The 26,181-nt window shown below is 39.2% G+C and overlaps 1 protein-coding gene across 2 annotated transcripts in view; it reads right to left on the minus strand.

Moving 5' to 3' along the window:
- The window catches only part of RIPOR2 (RHO family interacting cell polarization regulator 2), a 105,340-nt gene that overhangs the window by 33,833 nt on the left and 45,326 nt on the right, over positions 1-26,181 (minus strand). Inside the window, exons 2-14 of one of the 2 annotated variants that reach the window (XM_075270904.1) lie at positions 24,260-24,386; positions 23,229-23,381; positions 19,738-19,816; positions 19,471-19,494; positions 17,007-17,060; positions 14,909-15,058; positions 13,150-13,213; positions 11,291-11,334; positions 8,846-8,971; positions 7,915-8,063; positions 6,768-6,897; positions 5,577-5,723; positions 2,459-3,151 (exon numbers count right to left, since the gene is read on the minus strand). In XM_075270904.1, the coding sequence (XP_075127005.1) occupies positions 2,459-3,151; positions 5,577-5,723; positions 6,768-6,897; positions 7,915-8,063; positions 8,846-8,971; positions 11,291-11,334; positions 13,150-13,213; positions 14,909-15,058; positions 17,007-17,060; positions 19,471-19,494; positions 19,738-19,816; positions 23,229-23,381; positions 24,260-24,386 (1,940 nt within the window). The remainder of the gene's footprint in view (positions 1-2,458; positions 3,152-5,576; positions 5,724-6,767; positions 6,898-7,914; positions 8,064-8,845; positions 8,972-11,290; positions 11,335-13,149; positions 13,214-14,908; positions 15,059-17,006; positions 17,061-19,470; positions 19,495-19,737; positions 19,817-23,228; positions 23,382-24,259; positions 24,387-26,181) is intronic. The other variant, XM_075270905.1, reaches the window with a different exon arrangement.

The raw sequence follows: 26,181 nt of genomic DNA on the forward strand, positions 1-26,181 counted from the left end.
CAGCACTGCTAAGTCTGCATTCGCATAGGAATGCATTGGCCAGCCTTCGGCCAATCAGCGCTGGCTCTGCCGGAGGAGGCGGAGTCTAAGGTCGGACCTGAATGGAGACTGGTGTGGAGCTATCTTAGACTCCGCCTCCTCCAGCAGAGCCAGCGCTGATTGGTCGAGTTCCGTACTCTGGCCAATCAGCACTGGCCAATGCATTTCTATGGGGAAAAGTTAGCTTGCGAAAATCGCAAACTGACAGGGATTTCCATGAAATAAAGTGACTTTTATGCCCCCAGACATGCTTCCCCTGCTGTCCCAGTGTCATTCCAGGGTGTTGGTATCATTTCCTGGGGTGTCATAGTGGACTTGGTGACCCTCCAGACACGAATTTGGGTTTCCCCCTTAACGAGTTTATGTTCCCCATAGACTATAATGGGGTTCGAAACCCATTCGAACACTCGAACAGTGAGCGGCTGTTCGAATCGAATTTCGAACCTCGAACATTTTAGTGTTCGCTCATCTCTAGTAATAATGACTCTGTAGTACCACCTAGTGGCGGTAGCTGTCCTAGACTCCCTACACCAACCTGGCAGTAGCTCTAAGGAGAAACTTTACTGATTCAATCCCTATGAGACAAACACCAGAAAAAAAAAATAAAAAAAAAATCTTTGGCCAGTCACAAAAAATATTTAATCTTAACATCTGGTTAAAAAAACAATCACACAGAAAAAAAAGCAAAAACAAATCTGCTGTGTGTGTATAAGGCTTAACAGGCTATTACAGCATCATTTATCACCCAATACATACCAATAAACACCAACAAAGAAAACAACAAATGCAAACCAAACACAGCAAATGGTCATAAGTATGAGATAATGAGGACAGACATGTAAGGGGGCGCTCACATTTGCGCCCGTGTCCGCCTGCCAGGTCTCTGTCCTATTCCCCAGAGACTCTGCATAGGAGACGGCTTCCCGGCAGTCAGTTTTACAACCCATTCATTTGAATGGGTTTTAAAAACAAGCCGCCGGTGTCTGTCTGTAGCCTCTCCGCGATGAAACAGATTTTTTGGCCGGACACAAAGTCCTGTATGTCCGCTCGGCGGACACAGGTGCAAGTGTGAACGCCCCCTAAGAAAGCAGTTTGATGAAAAAATAAAATGTAGAAATACATCTTGTATACTGTTAGTTGTAAAGGAAAAATATATAGCTACAATGCTACACACTCACTCCACAGAAAAAAGGGGTACAACTGAGACATGCAATTAAATGGAAAAAGGACTAAAAACGCAAAGAACATGCATAAAACAATTTTATTTTTGTGAGATATTACACATAAGTAGTCACAATGGATAGCACGTGTAAACTTTCAGCTTTTACCCCATCTCCCTTCAAACATACTACCAATTATTACATGCTTCACCTTGGATTGTGCAACAACATGTGGGTTTAAAACACATTTCAAACAAAAAACACACAATTTTTTTTAAATGGAACAAAACATTTTTGTAAACCCCCAGATCAATTCTTAAAAAAAAATATATATATTATATATAATGGGATTTTCCCCCTTTTTCAACAAATATAAAATAGGCAAAATTCTGTATACAAACTATGACTATAAACAGCATTGGATAAAACTTCTTTTGTTATATTATCAGGCTTTATTTGCCTGTTCATTTTTGTCCCCAGATAACACTTGAGTTTCACTCAGGGATAATGTATTAATGTACTTCAAATTTATCAAAGGTACTTATAGAATTCAAGTAAAAAAAAATATTAAGAAAAGGAAATCAAGCAAGTAAAAGATACTAAATAACACTGTTCTTTAAAGAGGACCTTTCACCATATCTGGGCACAGGCAGTGTTATATACTGCCAGAAAGCTGACAGTGCGCTGAATTCAGCGCACTGTCGGCTTTCCCGATCCGTGCCCGGTGTAAAGCGCTATCGGTCCTGGTGCCGTAGCGCTTTACAGTCAGAAGGGCGTTTCTGACCATTAGCCAGAGACGTCTTTCTGCCTCGCGGCGCCAATCACGCTGTGCTGTGGAGCCGGGAGGAACGCCCCCTCCCGCTCCTGATAATGCTCGTCTACGGACAAGCTGTGTGAGCAGAGGGAGGGGGCATTCCTCCCCGCTCCACAGCACAGCGCGATTGGCGCCGCGAGGCAGAAGGACGTCTCTGGCTAATGGTCAGAAACGCCCTTCTGACCATAGAAGAGCTACGGTACCGGGCCGTAAGCTCTTCACACCGGGCACAGATCGGGAAAGTCGACAGTGCGCTGAATTCAGCGCACTGTCAGCTTTCTGGCAGTATATAGAACTGCCTGTGCCCGGATATGGTGAAAGGTCCTCTTTAAGGTCCTTTTTAAGTGCTATCGGCTACTTGGGGAATACAGTGTCAAGAAACTCGCCCTACAATGGTACAATCACATATCAGCTAAAGACAGAGTGATGCTTTGCATTCACTTACTTTTAGGACATCTTCAAGGTGGGTAATTTCATGGTACAATTCTTGGTACTCTGGATATTGGTCTTTACAAGGCTCGAGTGTCAGGAGAAGTCCTTGCAAAGACTCCTCCAAAGTTCCATCCAAGTAGGATCTAGAGGCTTCAGCTTCACTACATGTGGAGCATTCAGACTGAAGTCTCTCTGAAACCACAGGTATTTCTGTTGAGGTAAGCCTTTTTACCAACTGCTTTGTAATATTTCCTTCATAAGTGTCCAGCTCCACAGGCTTCAACTCAGAGGACTCCTCAGAGTCTTGCAAAATTGACACCGAGACATTTGAAGTAATATACATATTACTATCCACAGTGGGCAGATGGCTTTGGCAAGCAGGGAGGTCAGACTTATCTCCTGAAGAGGTTTCCTCAGTTTCACTAGCTCGCTCTACAATGGACGGCGAGTCCTGTGACTGATCTGCTGAATCTGCAGACGTACTGGCACTCATACTGTCTTTTACTGGTTCCTCTGATGACAGATCACTGAGGTTATGTTCTGGTGGGGTAACAGTGATTTCGGGATTTGAGTAGCCCAGAGAAGATGAAGGAGTTGATCTGGAGGGTGTACATTCACCATGAGGCAAGTCATCAAAACTTAAGGAGAGGGCTCTTTTTTCAATAGTTTCTACACCGCTATCGAAAACATCATCTTGCAAATTTGACTGAAACAGAAAACATACAAATTATACAATGATATTACTAATTTGGCTGATGGTACTACTAGTAATTTATGTAGAAAATAGCAACACACAAGACAGGTCATTTCAAGAACCACAACAAATACAGCACAAATTTGGCCATGATGGCCCTTTTCTTTCCCAGTCCAGAAATTAGTTGCAACAGAAAATATTCCCAGGACAAAATAAATTTTACTTTGAATGTTATTGTCCTCTCAAGTGTTAAGAAGTAATATTTTATCACATTAAATTTTAGAATAGAATTATAATTTCTGGCATGAAAGAATTGCAGTAGGTATGAGAACAATAAACATACTGAAGATGTGAATTTATTATTAAAGTGTACCGCCAATGTACATTAGGGACTTGTTTGGAAAGTCACCTACACTTGTAAAATATAAGGCTTTTCATGTCATGAAACAGAGGGCTGAGCTGCATCGATGAGTTGACAGAAAAAAAATGTAATAACTTCCTATTAGAAAAGAAAGGAGAGTCTGTGACACAAACAGTTGGGGTCTGGCAAAGTCTTTACATATGTGGTCTACATGAGAATTTAAGTTTTTTATTTTTTCACTGGAGGTACACTTTAAAAATAAGACAATGCCCACTGTGGCTGAAGATACTGTTTAAAGAGGACCTTTCATCAGATCGGGCACATGCAGTTCCATATACTGCTGGAAAGCTGACAGTGTGCTGAATTCAGCGTACTATCGGCTTTCCCGATCTGTGCCCGGTGTAAAGCGCTATCGGTCCCGGTACCATAGCGCTTTACAGTCAGGAGGGCGTTCCTGACACTTAGCCAGGGACGCCCTTCTGCCCAGCAGCGCCTATCGCGCTGTAGAGTGTGAGCGGGGAGGAACGCCCCCTCCTGATAATACTCGTATATGGACGAGCTGTGTGAGCAGAGGGAGGAGGCGTTCCTCCCCGCTCCACAGTACAGCACGATAGGCGCTGCTGGGCAGAAGGGCGTCCCTGGCTAAGTGTCAGAAATGCCCTTCTGACACTAAAGTGCTACGGTCCCGGGACCGATAGCGTTTTACACCGGGCACAGATCGGGAAAGCCGACAGTGCGCTGAATTCAGCGCACTGTCAGCTTTCCAGCAGTATATAGAACTGCATGTGCCCGATCTCATGAAAGGTCCTCTTTAAGGAGGAAGGAAAATGCAAGCACACAGAGACAATGAACAGTAACTCATGGGTCTCATTGACTACTCAAGACACTGTAAATGGAGAAAACTCTTGGACTCAGCTCACTAGTATTTTTTTTTTCTTTTGCTTATTACTCAAGAAACACTAAAAACCACAACCGTACATTGAGTATTTTTTCCGTCTATAGAGCTAGTAATGGCATATCTGTTTTTCTTTCTTAAAGTTTAACTGGCAGCAAAGTTATAAGATTTTACAAATTTTATGCATGTTATGGGATTATAGGGGCATCAAATTATAAATATAAAACCTTTTAATATTACTTATTGATCAGTCTCTGTTCCTGCATCACAGTTGTGGTGGACTAGGGATTAATGGCTCACGAACACAGCAGGCTTAAAAGGGGTTGTCCAGTGAATATAAATGGTTTAAACAAATAAATAAATAAATAAATAAAATTATATATATATATATATATATATATATATATATATATATATATCTCAAACATAAAAAAGGTGTTTTTCTACAGTAATTTCATAATTCAGGCAGGGAATTCTGTTTGTCAGTCTTTATGATGGACCCAGCCAAAACCAGATCACGAACATGATTAACAGAGATAAAAAAAAAAAATTGGTGTGAAAGCAGTCCAAGGCATACTCGCCTCACTTATCTTTCAAAACGCCCATTCTGACACTGCCTCATCCCCTGCTGGTCTCTACTTCCTGCAGGGATATGTGACTGCTGCAGCCAATCACTGACTACAGAGATAAGCTGCTGTTGGAAGGGGAGTGGCAGGGAACTGGGCAGTACTGTAATGGGAACAATGTAGGACTGGTAAGGTATGTATGTCTATATGTCCGTATGTCCATATATTTTGAGATGTGTTCTTAAACTACTGAGCTCCAGGAACAAAGATGGCTTAATAAGGTAATTATATTACAGAAAAAAAAACAACCCACAACTACAGTTAACCCCAAAAGCTGCAATACGTTCTATGGAATAGTGGCTTTGTCACAAATTTTACTTCTTGATGCCATTTAAACACCGTACAAAAATACCTCAAAGATTAATTTATAGAAAATGAAATGTTCTTTATTATTTGTGTATAATCCTACTAGAATTGGTTGTCTGTTCCACAATATGATGGTAAGCACCCAAAAAGATGAAAACATTATAGAAACGAGAAGAAAAAAACAATACCGCATGCATGAAAATGTAAAAAACTCAGAGAAGTACAAAAATCCACTTGTGTTTAACTCACATATCTCTCTCGGCCAGATCTAGGCCTCAGCCTGAGAGAGGGCAGGTCACTAAAAGAGCGACTGCGTCGGAGTTTGTCAAAGAAAGTCTCCTGCAATGCGTCCATAATTGACAGTCGCAGCCTGTCTTGTGGAGGGTTGAACCATTTCTTCAGCAGGTTAAAAGCAAATGGGATGTTAGTAAATACAGTGTATACAAGTTACTGTAGTGCTGAAAGGCGTACGTTATATTAAAAGGGAACCTGTCAAAGCAATTTGGGACAATAAACCCATTATGTCCCCCGGGAACCAAAAAGGTCCTTATGGATTGGCTACACTAAACCCCCAGATCAGGGGTACACCTAGCCTCTCTGCTGCCTGAGACGAACTATATAATACAACCCCCTTTTTTTTTTTACCCCACATGGAAGACAACCACTTTTTTTGGCAAAACCCCATTTTTCTGGCTCCCCCAGTATATTATCCCGATTTTTTATTCCCCACTCCACACTATGTTAGGCAGCGGCTGATAATCTTTACTTACCCATCCATGCTCCTGCCTTCTAGAGGGCGGAACAGAAGATTGGATAGGCAAGCAAAAATTATTGCCCGCTACCTATTGCAATAATACAACAACTAGTGGTTGATTAAAAAAGTAACGCCGCCCTCAATTTATTCCACAAGGCGCCACCTCAGGTTGCCTCATAGAAGATGTGCCCCTGCCCTGGGTCCATAATGACCTGTGGGTGGTTTAGTGTTCCAAATTGCCCTGTCAGGTTCCCTTTAATTAAACAAGCACTCTAAGGGATATAGGTTGGATGTATTATGCACTATTTTAGGTCTTATTATTTACCATAGACATATGTTACTGAACAGAGACTGGGGATTAATTGAGATGTCAAAAATTCATTTTGAAAACTTTCAGAAAAAACATCACAGGCAAAAATTGGAAACATTAAGTAGTGCAAGATATTGTTAAATGATGCAGCAAGTCCTGAGCCCCCAAAATGCAATTAATTTCAATAAATCAGGCTTGATTGTCCTTGTTTACCAACAATGTATCCATGACTTAAGAAAAATACTTTATTTTGATTTTTTTTGGTCTTTTTGCCTCACCCCTCTGCAAAGAAACTTCTTTATTTTGTTTTAGCATAAAATATGGCCTATGATTGCATACCAAAACTAAATTATGAAATAAGAATGAAGATACTTACAAAGAAGGAATGGTCTTTAAATGTGGGTGTCTCTGGGGTGCCCTGGCTGTATATCGAGACTCTTCTTTGAAGAGCAGCAGCTTTATTTATATTGCCAGTCGATGGGGTTAGATCCTCAGTATCAAATGGACTGCAATACAATAACAGTTTTAGCACAGGATAAGAATGTCTTGGTAAAATTACTATTAAACCTGGGTTTTAGTTAGGAACACCATTCAGCAACTTTTCACAGTAGTCACATAGAAAATCTTCAAGAGTATATTCCAACATGTCCAAGGTTTTGTAAACGATATGGCCACCTTTAGATCAACCATTTTTTAAATGTGATCACACGCATTTTGAACAAAACAATTATATTTTTGGATTTTTTTTATTAAAAGTGTTGAACCATTTGATTTCTGCAGCTTGTATATATTACAATACATAGCAAGATATAGAACTCCATTTACTAGCAAATCTGTCAGGCTGGCTTTCTGATGGCTTAGTTTCTAGAACTGGTCTATGGTCAAATCAAAGCTAATTTATGACTAAATCATAATTCAATTTTGATTTAATTAAAAGTTAATTCAAAAAGGGAGAGAAAGGGGTTTGGGGCACAATCAGATGAGCTCTTTGGTGGATCACACAATGAGGAGTACTCTGCAGCTTGCTACGTGTTGTTAGACATGCAGATGTAGACACCAAATGGTTCATAATGTTTAATGAAAAAAAAAAAAATCAATCGCATAAATAAGGTTTAACCGGAATACATGGAATTAAATTAAAAAATATCTAAAAGGAGACCGTAGCCTTTATTTGCCATGTGTTTAGTCCTCACTTTTGAATAAAAACGGTATTCCAAATACACTATATGGTATACTTTCATTTTTAAATGGTAGTCAATAGTGTTTGTTTGATCATCCATTTAGCAAGATCACTTAAAACAATCCTGCTGAATGTGAACAGTGAAAGTTTCACATAAACCATATCTCCAACGCAATTTATTTATGTTTGGGTTTATCTGGGTTTATTTCCAATAAATTTAGGGAAACATTTGTTACAATTGTGCAATGACCATAAATGTCCCAGGCTTACACTGTTCAAACACTTCAAGATAATTCATAGCGCACACAACAAAATACTTTTTATTTTGATCAATGCTACATACCACCAAGTTACTTCAAGGTTAAGTTTGATAGTACCAAGGTCATTTATGTCAACAGCAACAGCTTGAGGATGGGCAGCAAAAAGGTCTTTTGTTTCACAGGTAACACTTCCAACTAAGATGTGAGTTGCAATGCCCTTCAGTTCAGTTACCTTAGAAAAAAAGACAAAAACAAGCAAATCAATCAGATATACAGAGAGCGATGTGCAAAATGTATTTTCCGTATATACTCGAGTATAAGCCGAGTTTTTCAGCACAGTTTTTGTGCTAAAAATCCCCCCTAGCTTATACCTGTCAAGCAAAAAAAAAAATAATTTTTTTTTTTTTGGGGGGTGGGGTGTCTACGACCAGCCGCAATAGTAATGTATAGAATCTCCCATAAAATAGTGGGGAAAAAAAGAAGCTTATAATAAAAAAAATAAAATGAATATAAGTTCTGAATCCCTCCTTTCCCTAGAATACATATAAAAGTAGACACTTTTACTGTGAAACACATACACATTAGGTATCCCTGTGTCTGAAAGGGCCCGGTCTACTGAATATAGGGTTAACAGGAGCACTGCAGATACCCTATATTCAGCCAGACTGAATTCCAAGTGGGGAAAAAAAAAACAGTCCTCAAGCTCAGGGAAGAGGCAGACAGACAACTTAAACACCCCCTCCCCTTCCCCATCAACTACTTCACCCAAAAACTCCGACCATTTTAATTTTTGAAATTTTCCAGTAGCTGCTGCATTCCCCCCCTCGGCTTATACTCGAGTCAATAAGTTTTCCCAGTTTTTTATGGTGAAATTAGGGGCCTCGGCTAATATTCGGGTCGGCTTATACTCGAGTATATACAGTAATTTTCCAGAAAATATATTCTTTTCTGCATAACTGTGATCTTAGCATTCAGAGAATGGTCCTTATAAACACTTATAAAATAGTAATTTACCTTTATAGATATTAAGCTATTAATCAGAGGAACAAAGAACATTTCATCGCCATCCCAACTCTGCTTGCCGTTAACCTCTATTTTGCCTTTCAGTTTCCACCTCTGTCTTCCATATCTCATGAATATCTGTAAAAAAACCCCTAAAATTAGCTTTCATTTATATACTTTACATCTGAAATGCAGTGAAGTGTGTTTGTCCGTTTCATATCTCCCACAGAAGTGAAAGGAGTGAGCCACGCATTTGTGGCTACCTCTTTATTTACAGTGGCTGTGGAAAAGACATTTCCAGAATAGGTGTGGGTCTCAGAGGCTGGACCTGTATCTATCAAAAATCTATTGCATATTATGTGGATGATACACAAATGTCTAAGATTGGAAAACCCCTTTAAAAGGGAGTCTACCATCATCAAAATGAGTTCTAAACCATCTATTTATAGATTTATAAACCATGCCCTGGGTGCACTGGACGCCTTATTTTCATACAGATTAAAAGTTGTTTTTTTCAGCAGCTAGACTGCACAAAAAGGAATGTTCAGTAAGACACTAACAGCACCTACAATAGCGTATAAGTGGTTTACAAGTGATTTTGTTGATAGACTTTTATAAATTTTTCAGGGCAAATTGACTGAAAGATCATCATAAAAATGTTCTTTTGTCAGAGTACACTGGCACATTACTAATGCTGTATAATTACGCAAAATTACGCGCGTTATACGGCGGTAACGACACATTGAAATGAATGTGATCTGTTTTGAGCGCTTACACTCTGACACATTTATACATGTAAGATAGGCAAATTTAGACCAAACAGTCTTAAACTATGCCAGATTTATCAAAGTGTCTACGGCTGTATGATAAATCTCAATTGTGCCATTTTTTATTGTAAATGTGTCCCAACAAATGAAAGTCGGTTTCAAAGGTCAGGAAATCTATGATTACTGTAGTTAAATATTTCAGAATCTGAAACAGAACAGAAAAGGTAGATATAATCTTGGATAGCGTTAAAACATGGGTGAGTAAACCCAGCCTATTCCAGATCTATTGGATGCTGCTTGAAGTTGGAATGAACCTAGTCTTCATCATTACAAGCAGCTACATGACAAAGGGCATGTGGAGTCTTGAAATACATTCCATATAATGTGAATAATATGTGAAAACAGATTACTAAATCTGAATTAATAAATGTATTTAGTGATAATTGCAGTGGTGTCAATATGTGAAAGATCTCAGGGTCCCAGTTACTTCACATTTTCTGCTGTGTTGCATGGGAAATTGTAGCTTAGCAGAGAACACAACTTTCTCACCAAACTTTATACTTAGCTTAGGTGACAGGCCAAAAATAAAACTTCATGCAAGTGAATAAGTTGGACCAATATCATTCATACAGCAATGGGTTCAGGGTATCAACTCTAAAAATGCACAACTTTACTCCAAGATCACTAGGAACATATATATTTCTATGCCCATACTTGCTGTAGAATACCATTTTATTTTTTTTTAAATAACACAACACTGCTGGATGCTCCTTATATGCTCAATGTGGAGCGAGAGGTAAAGTCATAATATTGTGTGTCTGACGGTTTCAGAACAATGATTAGACTTGAGCAATTCCATACAGTGTTCTTTGCAGACATAAGAAACTGAAGAGTTACTCAGTTTTTTTTCTGTTATGATGACACTGTGTAATTTTGCCAACTCCAAAAGTTGTGTTGTCCGTACATTTAAATGAACATGTAAAGTCTTTTTTTTCCACCCTCAAATCACCCCACAGCATCAAGTAATGATCTTTTCTATGGTACCCTCAATAAGATTTCTGCTGTGGTTACTTATAAACATACAGACACCACAACTTTTTAAAAGGTGGCAAAGACATACAGTGCTCCCATATTGGATGAAATATAGAGTACTAAAAACACTCACCGTACAGAATCCTTCAGTAAATATGCAATATGACTTAACCTCCCACTTGTGAACTCCACATTGGGCATAGGAGGGCCACACTCAGTATAATATATCCAACTGTGTTGTATTATTTCAAAGAAATGAGTATTCTACGTCAAGTATGGACTCAAATCTATATACGTCCAGTGATCTTAGTAGAGTAGAGCATTTAGGGTGGAAATATTCCCGACAGGTTCACTTTAAGTATCCAAGTAGATATGTTTTCATATGATATGTATCTAAAGAGAATGCATCTGTGTAATAAAGCCATAGGTGTGTTTGCCTGCCACTTGACCTGATCATGCCTGTATGTGACATGTAACCCATTGATGGAAACAAGAGCTGCATCTGAAGTTCCCACACTATGTCGAGTTGACAACCACTGATCTACAGTAATACCATTGAGAAGTAATTATTGACAATCATCTGTGCAATTATTAAATGGTATTATTGTCTCATACAGCAGAACAATTCATCAGCTGAATAAGTCAAAAATTCACCAACCTCATACTGGTCTCCAGGGCACAGACGTGCAAAACCAGCTAGGCCTGTAAATAAAAGATATTGTTCAGAACAGATTTATATTAAAATTCTATTATCTCTCAAGAGAAAAACAAAAAAACGAGTAAAAAAAGTTTACAAAACTAAGACTGATAAATTTCAAGTTCCGAGCTATAGAAGCATGTACTACCACTAGGTGGCAGCAGTGATTTACATGCAAAATCTAAGAGCGCTAACCCAAATGAACCAACAGAAAATGCATCAGTCTAAAGAGAATGTTGTTTGTTCTCGAGCAGACGACTCTCCAACCACTGGTAACAGTAACAACCAGCATATCCTAACGGTTGTTGCTAACTGGACATACTATAGCTTTATAAGAACTAAAAGGCTACAGGATGAGACCACTTCTAATTTGTCTCACCCTCCCAGTTAACCTCTGGTTCTCAGCACTATATAACCCTCACCTTTTCTTTTTTTTTTGCCATCAAGACCTGACTGCATGCAACTGCTTACAGACTACATGTACAAACAATCACAATGGCCGAGATTACATCATTATCATAGTGATAATGGGATACTAGCTGCTGCCATCTGACTGCTATGCTGTTCACATCTATGTATCTGTTTTCCCCGATGATCCAGCTATTTAAAAGCTAGGGAAACATGTCAGGGACGATAACATCTCTTCTAGGGACTGTTACGATCTGTTATCACAGCTTAGCTCCTTCATATAGGCTACGTCTATATGGGCATCTATTTAGGTTGGTGGACAGAAGTAAGCTCTTTTCAGGGCGCAACTCGCAGAGATAAATTAAAACTTCTGATCCCAACAGTTAGTTACTGGTTCCTGAATTTATGGAGAAAGAAATTATTACATATCATATTATTATATAGTTGGGTGCACTTACTAACCTATTAATAGCACTAACAGACCTTTTTTGAAAAATTAGTTTTTACCTGGAAAACCCCTTTAATCATTTGTTCTCTAGGGCAGGGAGATACAAGTGCACAGTGCATCTGTAGTACACTTTGGATACATTTTTATTGGTCCACCGACCACATTACAAATTATCTGGGTTTATTTTGGCTACAGCAGCCCTTTTCATATGAATAAGCAGCATATTTTTTATTTTATTTCATTCTTGTCCAGACATAATAGAGGTTTTTTAAAAATAGGAAGATAATAAAAGTTAAGTTTTGTTTGAGTTGTTCGAGTAATAATTCACCTCTACTGCGAATCCACACGTTGCACAGTAGAGGCTTATCATCGCTGAAGGAGAAGAGCTTGCACAGACTGAAAGAGTACAGGAGGAGGGGCCATCTCACAGGATGAAGTGTGGAGTGTAAGTATATAATATGGGTCGGGAGTTGGGCTGAGTAGACAGGGAAGGGCAGGATAGCTAGAGAGACAGGGAGAGGGTATACGGGATGGAAGGAGGGAGGAGGGGGCAGTGAGGTAAGAGGGGTTAGTGAGGAAGTTACATAGGAGGAAGCAGAAGAAGTAAACAAAAGCAGAGATACCAGCAGCTCCCAGACATAAAACACGGCTAAAAGGTATATGGGCATTTATTAGCTCATTAATAGCACTAAGACATTTTTTAAAAAAAAAAAAAAAAAATTTTTTGCCTTGAAAACCCCTTTAAATCTATAAACCAATAATTATTTAGAGTATATGAAAAGGTCACTCATTGCAAGACAGTGAGAAGTCAACTGGTAAATACTATTTTAAACACTAAAAATAATAAAAAACTGGCAACTTCCTGATAATATATTGTGATTCCCTACACTTAAGGTATTGATCAAATACGCTATACAAAACATAAAACTGACGTCGGACCACTAGACAATACAGAAAGGCCTACCTTTCATTTTGATGTAGAATTCGCCCAATAAATTTTCCATTTCTGACTCAACTGTGCACATGTTCTGTAAAACAAAGTGGGTTATAAACAGGTTATAAATCCATCTGATACCAAAGACTAAAGGACTGCTGCAATCTTTATCTAAGGATACAAGAACGGAAGTCTACATAAAAAACGTGAACAGTTTTTCACCAGATTGCTTTACATCACCCTGATCAGTAGTTTAAAATATAGGTTAGAAAACTGAAGTTTATCAGCTACTTTAACCATGCCAACAGTGCCTGAGCTATTCCAGTGTAACTATGGGGACACTGATTTGGTCAGCAAATTAAAAATATCACATCCTCACTGCTGTAGATAGTAGCAGTTGTAAGTGAACATGTGCACACACAGGTTTGATTCCCCTATGATAATAGTGGGCTGCCATGGAGATGCAGTAATATGAGGTTAAGGCAATCATAAGTAAGGGTGCATTATTTAGTGCTCATATCTGGCATTTTAAATTAATTTCTTTTTTTAGTTCCCCCTTAGGCTAGAGCTATATGGTGTGAAACTTTGGTTGCAATACACATCACACTGCCAAAGGCTGCATCGAGGTAATGCCTTCATTCCTCTGACTTGGATGTTTTGCGACTGTTGAAGACACTTCCATGTCACATTGTGACCAAATTCACTCTGATTACAATGGGGCAGATTTACTAATACTGTCTAATATTTAGAGAGTGTAAATTGTTACTTGTGCCAGATTACTCACTGTGGCTGATGCTGAATAAGAAATTTGGTGCATCACTAGACTGCTAGTCTAAGTCTACATTCTGGTTTACTCTGCGCTACAAGTTTTGTGTACTTCTGGGGCACATAGATGTATCTTAGGCCGCACATTTCCTACTAAGTCATATGCGCTGTTCCAGAAAATGGGTAGGTGAAATAGAGCTTTGTGTGATAATCATGGATTCATTGTATAATATGAACTAATGTGTTTTTCTAGGTTCACACTAACGTCACTACTCAGCTGCTCAGTCTCACTCTTGTAAGGGCTCATTCACATGTTGGCAAAGGGGCGGATTTTGACAGCGGATTTCGCTTCAAAATCTGCCCCTTTACAATGGTGGTCTATGCAGACCGCCAAGCTTCTTTTTTCCACTAGCGGCGGGCTGCTGCTAGTGGAGAAAAGAAGCAACATGTCCTATCTTCAGGCTGAAACCGCGGCGCGCTGGGCCGCGGCTTCTGCCTAGCGGCAGCACCCTCCTATGTCGGCTCATTCGTTTGAGCCGACATAGGAGGGGAAAGCCGGACCGCGATGGTCACGGCAGGCAGGTTTTGACCAGAGAGAGCCGCGGCGAGCCGCGTCTCTCTCTGTGTCAAAACCCGCGCGGGACTGTGAACGTGTGAACTTACCCTAAGGCAGTACTAAGGTATATTCCAATTTAACCAGAAATTCTTCCCAAACCTTGCTACATTGGATTATACCTTATTACTACTCTCCAAGATTGTTTTGTTACATCCTTCATATTAGTATGATGAATATCTGGTGGTCAGTATTCTGTACTCTGTTTATTGTTCTGGCAGGCAACCTCACACCTTAATAAATTGTGCCCTAACAAAGGCAGTACAAAACTGACCCTCATTATAGTCAGGAACTGTTTGCCCTGATTCATTAAAGAGCAAGTCCACTGGGACAAAACTGCACTAGTCTATTTCTGCCATCTCATTATTATATGAGGAGTGAATGATGAATAGACAATATTCAAGGACCTACTTCGGTGTATTCTTTGAAACTCTTATTTATTTCAGACAAACTCTCCCGAGCTGCCTTGCTTGAAGGTGAAGCTGCAAATGCCTGCTTCATTTTACACGCTCCTTCTCGTAGGCGCCTCTGGATGCAATATGCTTCATACAGTTCATCAACCTAGATAAAAGAAATAAATATATATATATATTTGTGTTTTAAATGTCAAATGTTTTTTAAAAGATGGTTTAAAAGGCATGTCAATCGAATAGCTCAATAAAGACTTATAGAACAGCGCAGCAATTCTCCTGGACTACATAGCTTGATTCTATATAGAAGAAATGAGAGATTTATGGAATTTCTGTTCCCTAGAAAAACATTCACAATTGATGTATGCCAAATCTGTTTTCTATAAACAGGAAGTGAGCTTTAAAACATTACAGGACCTAGGACAACAGGTGGTATCAGAGAAGGGGAAGCAGATATGTGCTGCACGCAAGAACGTGACCAACCGCAAGACAGCTGTAAACCCTGCTATTTAGTAGAAAAAAGCCCTCTATTTATAGCAGTTCTGCTACATGGCATCAGAGCTGTAGCTGTAGGATAGGCACAAAGGAAAGAGCAAGTGTGTGATATGCAGTTACCTTCTTAGTAATTTATTATATTGTGCTACATCTGTAGGAGACAAGTTACACTTTCCTTGTTGCATAAAAGGCTAAAACAATCTAGTGTGTAAGGTTTTACAACCATATATTAATTGTAGGCACATTTTATACAAATGGGCTGCAATTTTATTTGGCTCTATGTGAACATCAGAAACTGTGCACATTATATGTATTTTCATTAGGTTCTATGGACAGGCAGCAAAGCTTTTTTGAAGCTTAGCATCAATCTGTCACTACATAAGTTTGTTTGTCTATCCATGAAAAGAAATGTAAAAGCCTGGGTGATAACTGTTTACACTGTACACTGTTTAAACTTTACAGTGATATTCAGTACCAATTATTGTCACATATTTATACTTCCTTAAAAAAAAAAATCACCAATGGTTCGAATCACATTGTCAGCATTGTACCCCTAGTTACATGAGGCAATCATGTAACTTTGGGGAAGAAACGATCATATGCATCATGTATACCTCGTGTGAATTGCAGCATGTAAAGGTAATTAAACAAGGGCAATATCATTGAAAGTGTCGGGAAGCGTTTAGTTCATGATTAGGTGCATCATAAATTAGAAGCTCCCTCTGCTGGCGAGGAGGACATCACAGCCGCAGCTTATTAATCACAGCTCTGTGACGTGCACCTGTGTTTAATCACATGACCTTGGACAGATTTTTATCCACTGAAAGTGAACAAAGAATGACAGCAAGCAGAGATCTAGGAAACCATGACTAATGGATACAGAAAGTATATTGGAAAATTGTACAACTTTTCATTATACCAATAATAACATTTTTCTGATGAAACTGGATAACCTCTTTAAGGACCCATTTCTGCTCAGACAAAAGATGAAGTTAATAATGACTATAACTGAAATAAACATGGAAATATAACGCAACCCTATTCTAAGTTATACTACAAAGCTCTAGGATACCCCATGTTGGAGTCGGGCTGCATGACAAGTTTTGCTATATGGAACAATGACTACTTGTTACATCTCTGCTCCAAGCATTAACTGATATATGGCAACACAAAATAAATGCCAGATCCGATACAAAGGTAAAGAAAATCTGGAACTGAAACCATGTTCTCAGGCTGTGGCGGAAGCTACTACCAAGAATATAGGGGATGCCCAGACTTGAAGTTGAAAACACAGTGAAATGGATAGGATCACTATAGGACTAGATCACCAGAGTACCGACAGTTCCAGTGACATATCTGACCATCCATGGCTAGTTACAGTCCTGAACAAAAGAGCCTCAATCATCCTGGTGTGAATCCACCAAGTATCAATACACATTAGCCTGATATTTTTGTGGACAGTGAGGCTGGAATCTGGCCAACAATAAAACTGATCATTTGTAAGACGAGGAGCAAGCTGGATGCTTAATATCATCTACTTTATACAGAAAAGGTCTGTTGTTTAAATAAGTTTTGCAAGCATGATAAAATACTGAAAGTCTTACCTTACTCATGTGAAATTCTAATCGTCTTATATATCGTTCAATAGTCTTGATTTGCTAGAAAAAGAAAAATGTTTTTTTTGGGGTTAATATAGATTACTGAATTATGCAGATAGAATAACCACTAACAAAACAAAACAGCCATTATATGTTTGGCTCACACTAGTGCCGGAGGACGCCTGCGGGGAAGCTGCACGGAGAAGACTTCTAAAGGTAGGAGAAGAACTAGCGTTGATTGGCCGACTGTATAGCACTTTTACATTTGAATAGCGAGTGGTACTCGATCGAGTACGAGTATTTTGAATACCGTAGTATTCGATCGAATACCTACTCGATCGAGTACTACTCGCTCATCTCTACAGGATATGCTAGATGGAGAGAAGCTTTATATATAATAATAAACATCTTTTCCTGTATCTATGAGTGGGGCAGGGTAAGTAGAACTACTACAGTCTATTCTAGGAGTCCTGTTTAGCTCATCTCTGAAGGTTATCTAAGCAGCATAAAGTTTTATTAAAATCATTTACATAAACATGGCAGGATACAAGTTCAAAACTTCCTGCTTCTTAGCAATGTTCTCCTGAATTTAGCTTTCCTATATTGAATATAATACCACATCACACACAGGCTTGGACTGGACCAAAGGAGAAAAGATGAATGTCCCGGTGGCCCCTGACCCATGAAGAATAGCGGGCAAAGCAAACACATAATTGAAAGGAATCAAGGATAATAGCCAACATAGGTAATGTCATCTATGATGTACAAAATGGAATTGTTACTGAGGAGTGAATGCAAACCCACATCTCACAATTTCAAACAAGAACAAAAATTTCAACACAAGAAGCCACACGCTGAACTTTGAAGAAAAGGGAAGGATTTTCTTTCATAACTTTTTTTCAAGAAGTACATTTTGCAAGCGGACCTTGCGTCGGATGTTCTCATCTACCATGTTTCTCTAATACAAGCTATCCATATATGAAAGGTAAATGCAATTTTGACATTTGGGAAATGTAATTTTTAAAGAGGTTGACCAGGAATTTTTTTTTAATTCTAGAGACTATCTGATGGATGCAGGATGGATGGGGGCTGACAGCGGGCCTCCCGAATGTTTTAATGGCTTCCAACACCCATACTATACACAGTTAGCGCTGAACCCTGTATAATGGCTGGGCGTCACTATTGCAGTTCTCCCCTCATTAAAGTAAATGGGAGTTCAGCTGCAGTGATGGTGCCCAGCCACTACCCAAGACAAGAAGCCAACTACTTCTGGCTCTGTGCTATATATAGTATGAGTGTTGGAAGTGGCTTGAATATCTGATTCATGTGGGATCTGTCAGCCACCCAATTATTTATCCAAATAATAGGCCATACAAAAATCATAGCCAATCCCTTTAAAATGTAGAGAAAGCTTTACATTTTAGTGACCATGCAAGTACTATTGATAATGAAATCTTATTGTTCAAAATTTAGAATTTAGTATGGCTCTAGCATCCATTCAGGAGACCATTAGAGCCACAGCTTTAAAAAGAGGAGAGAGACAAACCTCCCCCCCCCCAAAAAAAAAAAAACCCAAACATTCAGTACGTAGAGTCTGGGGCACTACATAACAAGGGCTGCTCTTAGGCACCCCTAATCACAGTGCCGGGTGCTTAAATACATGTATTACGTGGTCATGTAACCTGCATGATCACCATCTGTCGTCTATAGTGCTACTGACAACCCTCCCTCCTTTACTGTAAAACGCTCTTAAAGAGGACCTTTCACCACTTAGGGCACATGCGGTTTTATACACCGCTAGATAGCCAATAATGCGCTGAATTCAGCCCACTATTGGCTTTCATGATCTGTGCCCTTGGTGAAGAGCTATAGGTGCCAATACTGTAGCTCTTCAGCGTCAGAAGGGCATTTCTGACAGTGAGTCAGAAACACCCTTCCTCACAGCAGCGTCTATTGTGCTGTACTGTGAGAGTGGTGAGGAACGCCCCCTCCCTCTCCTGATAATACTCGTCCATAGACGCTGCTGTGAGGAAGGGTGTTTCTGACTGACTGTCAGAAATGCCCTTCTGACGCTGAAGAGCTACGGTATCGGCACCGATAGCTCTTCACCGAGGGCACAGATCGTGAAAGCCAATAGTGGGCTGAATTCAGCGCACTGTCGGCTTTCTAGCACTGTATAAAACCGCATGTGCCTCAAGAGGTGAAAGGTCCTCTTTAAATGACCACTGCTCTACATGTACGTGAAATAAGTTAATCAATTCAGTGTTGATATCCGTTAATTCTCAACAACGTATCTTTATAATGTAAATGCAACTTATCTTCTGCACCTTTATGAGCAACTCTAAATAAAAATAGTATTTCAAAGACAATACTATAAGCTAATAAGTTAAAGTTTAAGCAGAACTTCAGCATTGGCATTTTTTTCAATGTACCAGCAAAGTGGCGAAACATGTAATAAATAGTAGCCTACCTTATCCAGATCATATAAAACCCCCTGCAATGTAAAAAAAAAAAAATATACTCGTCAGGACAGGTACAATTTGAAACCAGTTATAAAGATTACATAAATTACACCAGTGTGGGTAAAGAAGGTATTGTTGGACAAACCTGTAACTTCTAGTATTACTGACAACGTGAATATAAGGTTAAGGTACAAAAGCAGTTGTGTATGGTATCTACAAGCAGCCATGCTACCAAGATAACCTACACTTACTCCAAGGAATCTAATGTGACTTACCAGTCTGGAATTTCTCCTCATGTCTTTTAGTTGGGCAGTCAGCTTGTCTAGCTCAGTTTGATGAACTTCCAGATACTCACTATCGAGAGAAATCATACACCACACATCATTGTGGAGACATGACAAAACAATAGATAAGAAATCAGCCTATTATAAAGGACTCCGTTTATGGCTAATTTACATTCATCACAGCTTCCTTCTGCTGAATATATCCATAAGCATCACTTACCTACAAAATCACATTTGCGTCATCCAAACAAATTAGATTAAATGGTGGTATGTAAATGTTAGGAGTCACTTTTAGACATAAATACCCCATTGAACATAAGCCCTTGGATCATTAAGCTTTAACGTCTCAGCTGTTTGTTTTTTTACACATTCAGTTGATCTGTAAAGTATACTGTAACATGCAAAAGTTTTATGCAGGGGATCAGGCAAAATAAGAATGTTATCAAAAACAGAAAAGGTAATTTTGGTCAAATACCGTAGCAAAATGTGCAGTGAACAAAGAAAATAGAAATCTTAATCAAATAAATATTTGGTATGACCAGCCTTTGCCTTAGAAACAGCATCAATTCTTCTAAGTACACTTACAAGGAACTCCGCAGGGAGGTCGTTCCAAATGTCTTGGACAACTAAACTCAGATCTTCATGTAATCCCAGAGAAACTTGGTGTTGAGATCAGAGCTCTGAATTTCAGGATTCTTTATTTTCGATTGGTCTTGTTTCCACATTGAAGGTATGGTTTCTTGCATGTAATTTTTTCATAATAATCACTAATGGATAGACTTCTCTGGATACTAGAGGGTGGCACCTGGGTTCACTGTTTAACAATTCTGAGCTGATGTCACCACTGAATGGAAGTCAGCATGATGTGTCTTATCAAGCGGTCCTGAAAGTGAGGCATGGCTCCCACAAACAGGGCCATTTTAATACTTTGGTGAACCCTGTTATATGGGTTCATATTAGGGCCTTCCATAACTTAATGACCCCTCAAGTGGCCCCCACATAATATCCCCCTCCCCCCGAGTGATGATGGATATATATTTATATTATATACAAATATAACAAAAAAGTTATACTTACCTAGCTGATAGCTCCGTGCTTCGCTATTGTATTAAATATCTTATAGAATTGAAACTACTGCCTGCCGCCCAGGACAGCACCTGAAATCCGGGATTGTCCTGCAAGATTTGGGTCAGCAGAAGTGGTCCCCCACTACCACTACAGTTTGCCCTATGATTATAGCAGTCCTGTTCACAGAACACTGATCTCAAAATCATCGACTATGTCTGAGATTACATGTAGAGACAGAAGGATATGAGCAAGTTTACATCCACAGAAGAACTGTGGTTCTCCAAGATGTTTGGGGAAGCCTCCCTGTCAAGTTCCTTCAAAGATTGTGTGTAAGTATACCTAGAAGAATTAATGCCGTTTTGATGGTAATGGGTGATCACATCAAATGTTGACTTGATTTAGTTTTCTATTTTGTTCAGTTACTTTTATATTCTATTGACACTTCTATTTTTGAAAACATTCTTATTTTGCAATATTTTTGCACACCTGTTTAAAACTTTAGAATGGTACTGTACAAACAACACCTTATACCCTACTAATATTATAAATGTGAAAGTTTGTGTGTTTGGACATTTGTTCCTCAATCACGCAAAAACGGCTGAACGGATTTGAATGATATTTGGTACATAGATAGTTTGTAACCTCGATTAACACATAGGCTACTTTTTATCCCGGTAAATGACATGGCTTCAAAACTGTTATGAATCTATGTTCACTTACTATTAGAGATGAGCGAACACTGTTCGGATCAGCCGATGCGAACACTGTTCGGATCAGCCAATCCGAACAGCACGCACCCATAGAAATGAATGGAAGCACCTGTGACGCCGGCCGGCTGCCGGCAAAGTCAGCGTCACAGGTGCTTCCATTCATTTCTATGGGTGCGTGCTGTTCAGATCAGCTGATCCGAACAGTGTTCGCTCATCTCTACTTACTATATTACACTGCTTTGCAGCAGCTTCTCTCAGGTTCCGATAAAGCCAGGGCTGTTATCTCTAAGAGTAAACACTCAGATAACCCTCAGTGGATTGTGTACAAGCATTTGCATATTATCTGATCAGCTCCAGGCAGTTCTGACACACTGGATGGGAAAACAACTTTAATCCAAATTGGCAGTTTGCTCCTTTTAAACATGCCAGGAACAAGAAAATCTAATTTGTCGCAAAATTATAAAACAACAAGAGCTATGAAGGTAGCCAGAAGTCAACAGAGTTCTCTTCAAGCGGAGCTGAGGGGAATCATCATCACCAACAACACACTCATTATATGGTGTCCCAGTGAGCTGCTGAGATGCCGGAACAACGACAGGCACGGTGCAAGGAACAAGTTCAGCGGCAGGGCAGCTTGAAAGCTGCCGAAACGCTGGAGCAGGCGGATCATCAACACCAATAACATATTTGTTATATGGCTTCCCAGTGAGCTGCTGAAATGCCGGAATAATCACGGACAAAGTGCGAGGAACGAGTTCAGCGGCAGGCCAGCTTGACAGCTGCGGAAACGCCAGAGCAGGCAAACCATCGAGGGCAGCAATTTGCTGAATATAGGCAGATCATTGATGCCAACAACACAGAGACGAAGTCGCGGGCAGAGACTATTTTCTAATATATTAGGATGTATCCACCCAACCAGGCCAAGTCTTACCTCAATGGGTAAATTAAGTCCATTAAAATTATGATCTGAAAGTATGCTCTGTCAACAAATAGTCCAAGCACTACTTCTTCATGGACAAGATAGTACACAACAAAGCAACTCAGTCATGCGAATATGGTCTTAAGTTGCCACTTTGCAATGGATACTCATATAGATGGCCAAATGGTTTAAATATGATTCTAAAGACATATACATAGCAGGTCATCAAAAACAGCACCAATAGCTGCACAAAGTGAACCTAACTTTTTATACGCTTAGTGTTATTTATTGTGGATATCTATTCATAAACATACATAGCTAAGGTTTGGTTCACACAGTAAACCAATAACTGCATGCAATTTATAATTGCAATAATGAGTAGTACAACTTAGTATGCATCTCAGCTACAGCTCATTACTGAAATTAGAAAAGCATACAGTTATTGGTTGAAAAAACAAACAAAACATGTGAGCCTAACCAGTCAAACAAAAGTGAATAACTCAATGTATAAAGTCTGTACATTTCAGCAATCACATGCCTACCTACAGAGGTCGATCACCACTTGAGGGCAAATACCTGCAAAATTATTTAACTATTATGGCATATATTTACACTGCTTACATCTCATATTGATAGCACGTTATGTACTGAATTATTGTACTGAGCAACTAAGCTTCTCTGAAACTGATGGTTTTGTATGTCATATCATACATTGTGTATACATACACACACATATATATTTGCTTTTATGCTTTGTACATATTCTTCAAGCCATTTATACTTACTCAAGACCGTTTTTTAAGGCGCTATATATTTCTTCTACTCTCTCTGGTTGAGGTTCTTTTGAAGAGCTGTTTTTATGGCCCAGATTATGCATTTTCTTTTGCTTTGCTGGTGCCTTTTTGGGAACTGAAGAGTTCCCAAGAAAAGAATTACATCTGTAGAAAAATAAATAAATAAAAAAGGTCAGGTTAATCAAGAATTGTATCACACAGCACTATAAAAATGTGATCATGCCTAGGATAAGCACAGATCTAACCAAAGGCAAACTATACAGTTTCAGAGTGGAAGGCGCCAGGCCACTAGAAAGTGGCTCGGTACTATCGTTCCAGGGGCAGAGTGTCTATCGATCATATATTTATGGCCTATCCTGAGGAAAGACCATAACAAAAACAAGTCTGGACAACCTCTTTAAGTCCCACTTTACTTTACTGTACATTTGGTCTTTCTTGTTTTCATTTCTTCCTATTTGTACATTTGTGAGGGCTGCATGTTCGTGATCAATGTGCTTACTGAGAATGTGCCTGGTCATTTTGCTATTATTAGGGACAAATAATGTATTGTTTGAATTACTGTAATATAAATGTTAAAAAAAAACAACCTCGATTCATTTTTGCCAACCTTACCTAACAGTTAGACAACATAACCTTAGTCAAATAATCTGAAAATATATAAGATTTATCACAGTGGCTCAGTCAAACCTGTCTAATAGTTTCCACCACCTAGCTAGCTTAGTTTGTTCCAAAATTCCAGCTAAATTTTGGTGCAAAATGTCATACTTCAAGCCACGTGCCTTTCCAGTATAAAGCAGTGTACAAACTGAAATATTTCAAGACTTTTTCATGCAGATATCAAAAAAGAAGATTAAGTAAATATAGTTATTAGCAAATGGGCCTGATAGGTACCCTTCACAAAACACTGTAGAGCAAAGCTTAATAATGAAGACCTAAAAGATAAGATAGTGTATATCAGAACAGGGTGACATGAACCACAAGAGTAAACCTTTTCCCTGCAGCCGTTGTCTTTTGTGACTTACCTTGATCTCCTTTCTGGAATACCACTAAAACCAGCAAATGACTGACTTCGAAGAATTCCATTAGGGCCTCCCGGAGGAAATGTCTGAGAGCCCACTGACATGATATCAGGACTTCTAAAAGATAACTCTGAAAAACAAAACAGAAGTGGTTTTAATGCATGGTCTCTGGAAAAAGAATAATGCAATAAGAAGAGGCTTTCTGAGTAATCACATCTGATAAGTGAAGCCTGAACAACCAGGATCTAAGGCAGTGATGACTTTCTACCTGGGGGAGGCAAAAAAGAGTTCATGCAGAAACTGTTTCTGTTCTGTGGTCATTGCATCGAAATAAGTGTTGGTTTCTCTGTCATTTCTCTAGCTGGTTAGAAATAGTAACTTAATATTTTACATACACTACACAGTAAAAGCATTATGCAAAAAATATACATTACATTTTAATGAATATTGGCCCAACCAACCAAATTTCTACCTTCACAACTACGGTAGCAAGAGAAAAAAATCTGTTCCCAAAAGGAATTAAAAAGGGTAAGTTAAAATTCAATAAAACAAAAGTAGAAACGTAAATGTAGTCAGGAGTAAAATATTTTAAAGGGGCTCTATCATTGGGGAAAGTCATTTTTAACTAATCACATCCTTGCATAGCCCTTAGAAAGGCTATATCACACCTACCTTTAGTATGTAAATTGCCTCAGTGGTTTTTGAATAAGTCCGTTTTTATTCATATGCTAATTAGACTGGTGCACAATGCATCGTGCACCCCCTTTGCTATTGTTTCCTATGCACAGGCTGCTGCTGATGACTCAGCTTCCTTTTTGCACACACACACACACACACACATAGGAGTTACCGTATTTTGCGGACTATAAGGTGCACTGGACTATAAGGCGTATTACCCATCAGCGCCTTATAGTCCTGTCTAGGTTCATATATAAGGCGCACCGGACTATAAGGCGCAGCGCTCTCCGGTGCGCCTTATATGTGATTGAAAGCGGCGGCATGCAGACTTTGCCGGCGGCCGCTTAACCCCCCGCGTGCCAGCCGCTGCTATTCATTTCAATGGCACGCTTCCATGCGCAGTCGGCTCTAACAGGCTCTCGCAGCCATAGCCGACTGCGCATATGTCATCCATGGCGCCCAAAGAAGACGACACAGAAGGGGAGGACGCAGCTCAGGAAGAAGGCGGCGCTGGCTATGGCAAAAGGTAGGAGACGAATAGCCTTCTTTAAGGCTATTCCGACGTGGTCAAGAGAAAAGAACTTCTTTTAATGGTAGAATCCCTTTAAGCGGCGGCCGCCAGCAAAGACCGCGTGCCGCTTCCATACATTGCAATGGGAGTGTGCTATTCAAATAGTATTCGCGCATCTCTAACTTCAATTATAAGGCGCACCGGACTATAAGGCGCACTTTCGATTTCTGAGGAAATCGTAGGATTTTATGTGCGCCTTATAGTCCGGAAAATACGGTAATAGAAGAGACGATTGCTGCTGGGAACTTCCTGTGCTGGCTGGAATAGCATATGAATAAAAATGGACTTATTCAGAAACCACTGAGGAAATCTACATACTAAAGGTAGGTGTGGAATAGCCTTTCTAAAGCCTATGCAAGCATGTGTTTAGTTAAAAATGACTTTTCCCAATGATAGAGCCCCTTTAATACTCTAAATTATATGATGTATTCTCAACAAAGATTTTTTTATTTTACATAGATTTATGTATTTATGTATGTATATAAGAATAAAAGGGGGGAAATTAAAGTCATAATTCTTAAAATCAGTTTTGTTGGAGTCCTTGTTAGTGTGATTTACACCAAATGTAACAAATATTGCACAATGATTAATAAATTTGACACATCTATATGTCTAAACACTTCTGTTCTGAAATGTTACTCCACTTTATATGCCTCCCTCTTACTTAAGTGAGATT

Source organism: Leptodactylus fuscus, chromosome 4 (genome assembly GCF_031893055.1).
Source record: "Leptodactylus fuscus isolate aLepFus1 chromosome 4, aLepFus1.hap2, whole genome shotgun sequence".
In the NCBI taxonomy this organism is placed as follows: Eukaryota; Metazoa; Chordata; class Amphibia; order Anura; family Leptodactylidae; genus Leptodactylus; species Leptodactylus fuscus.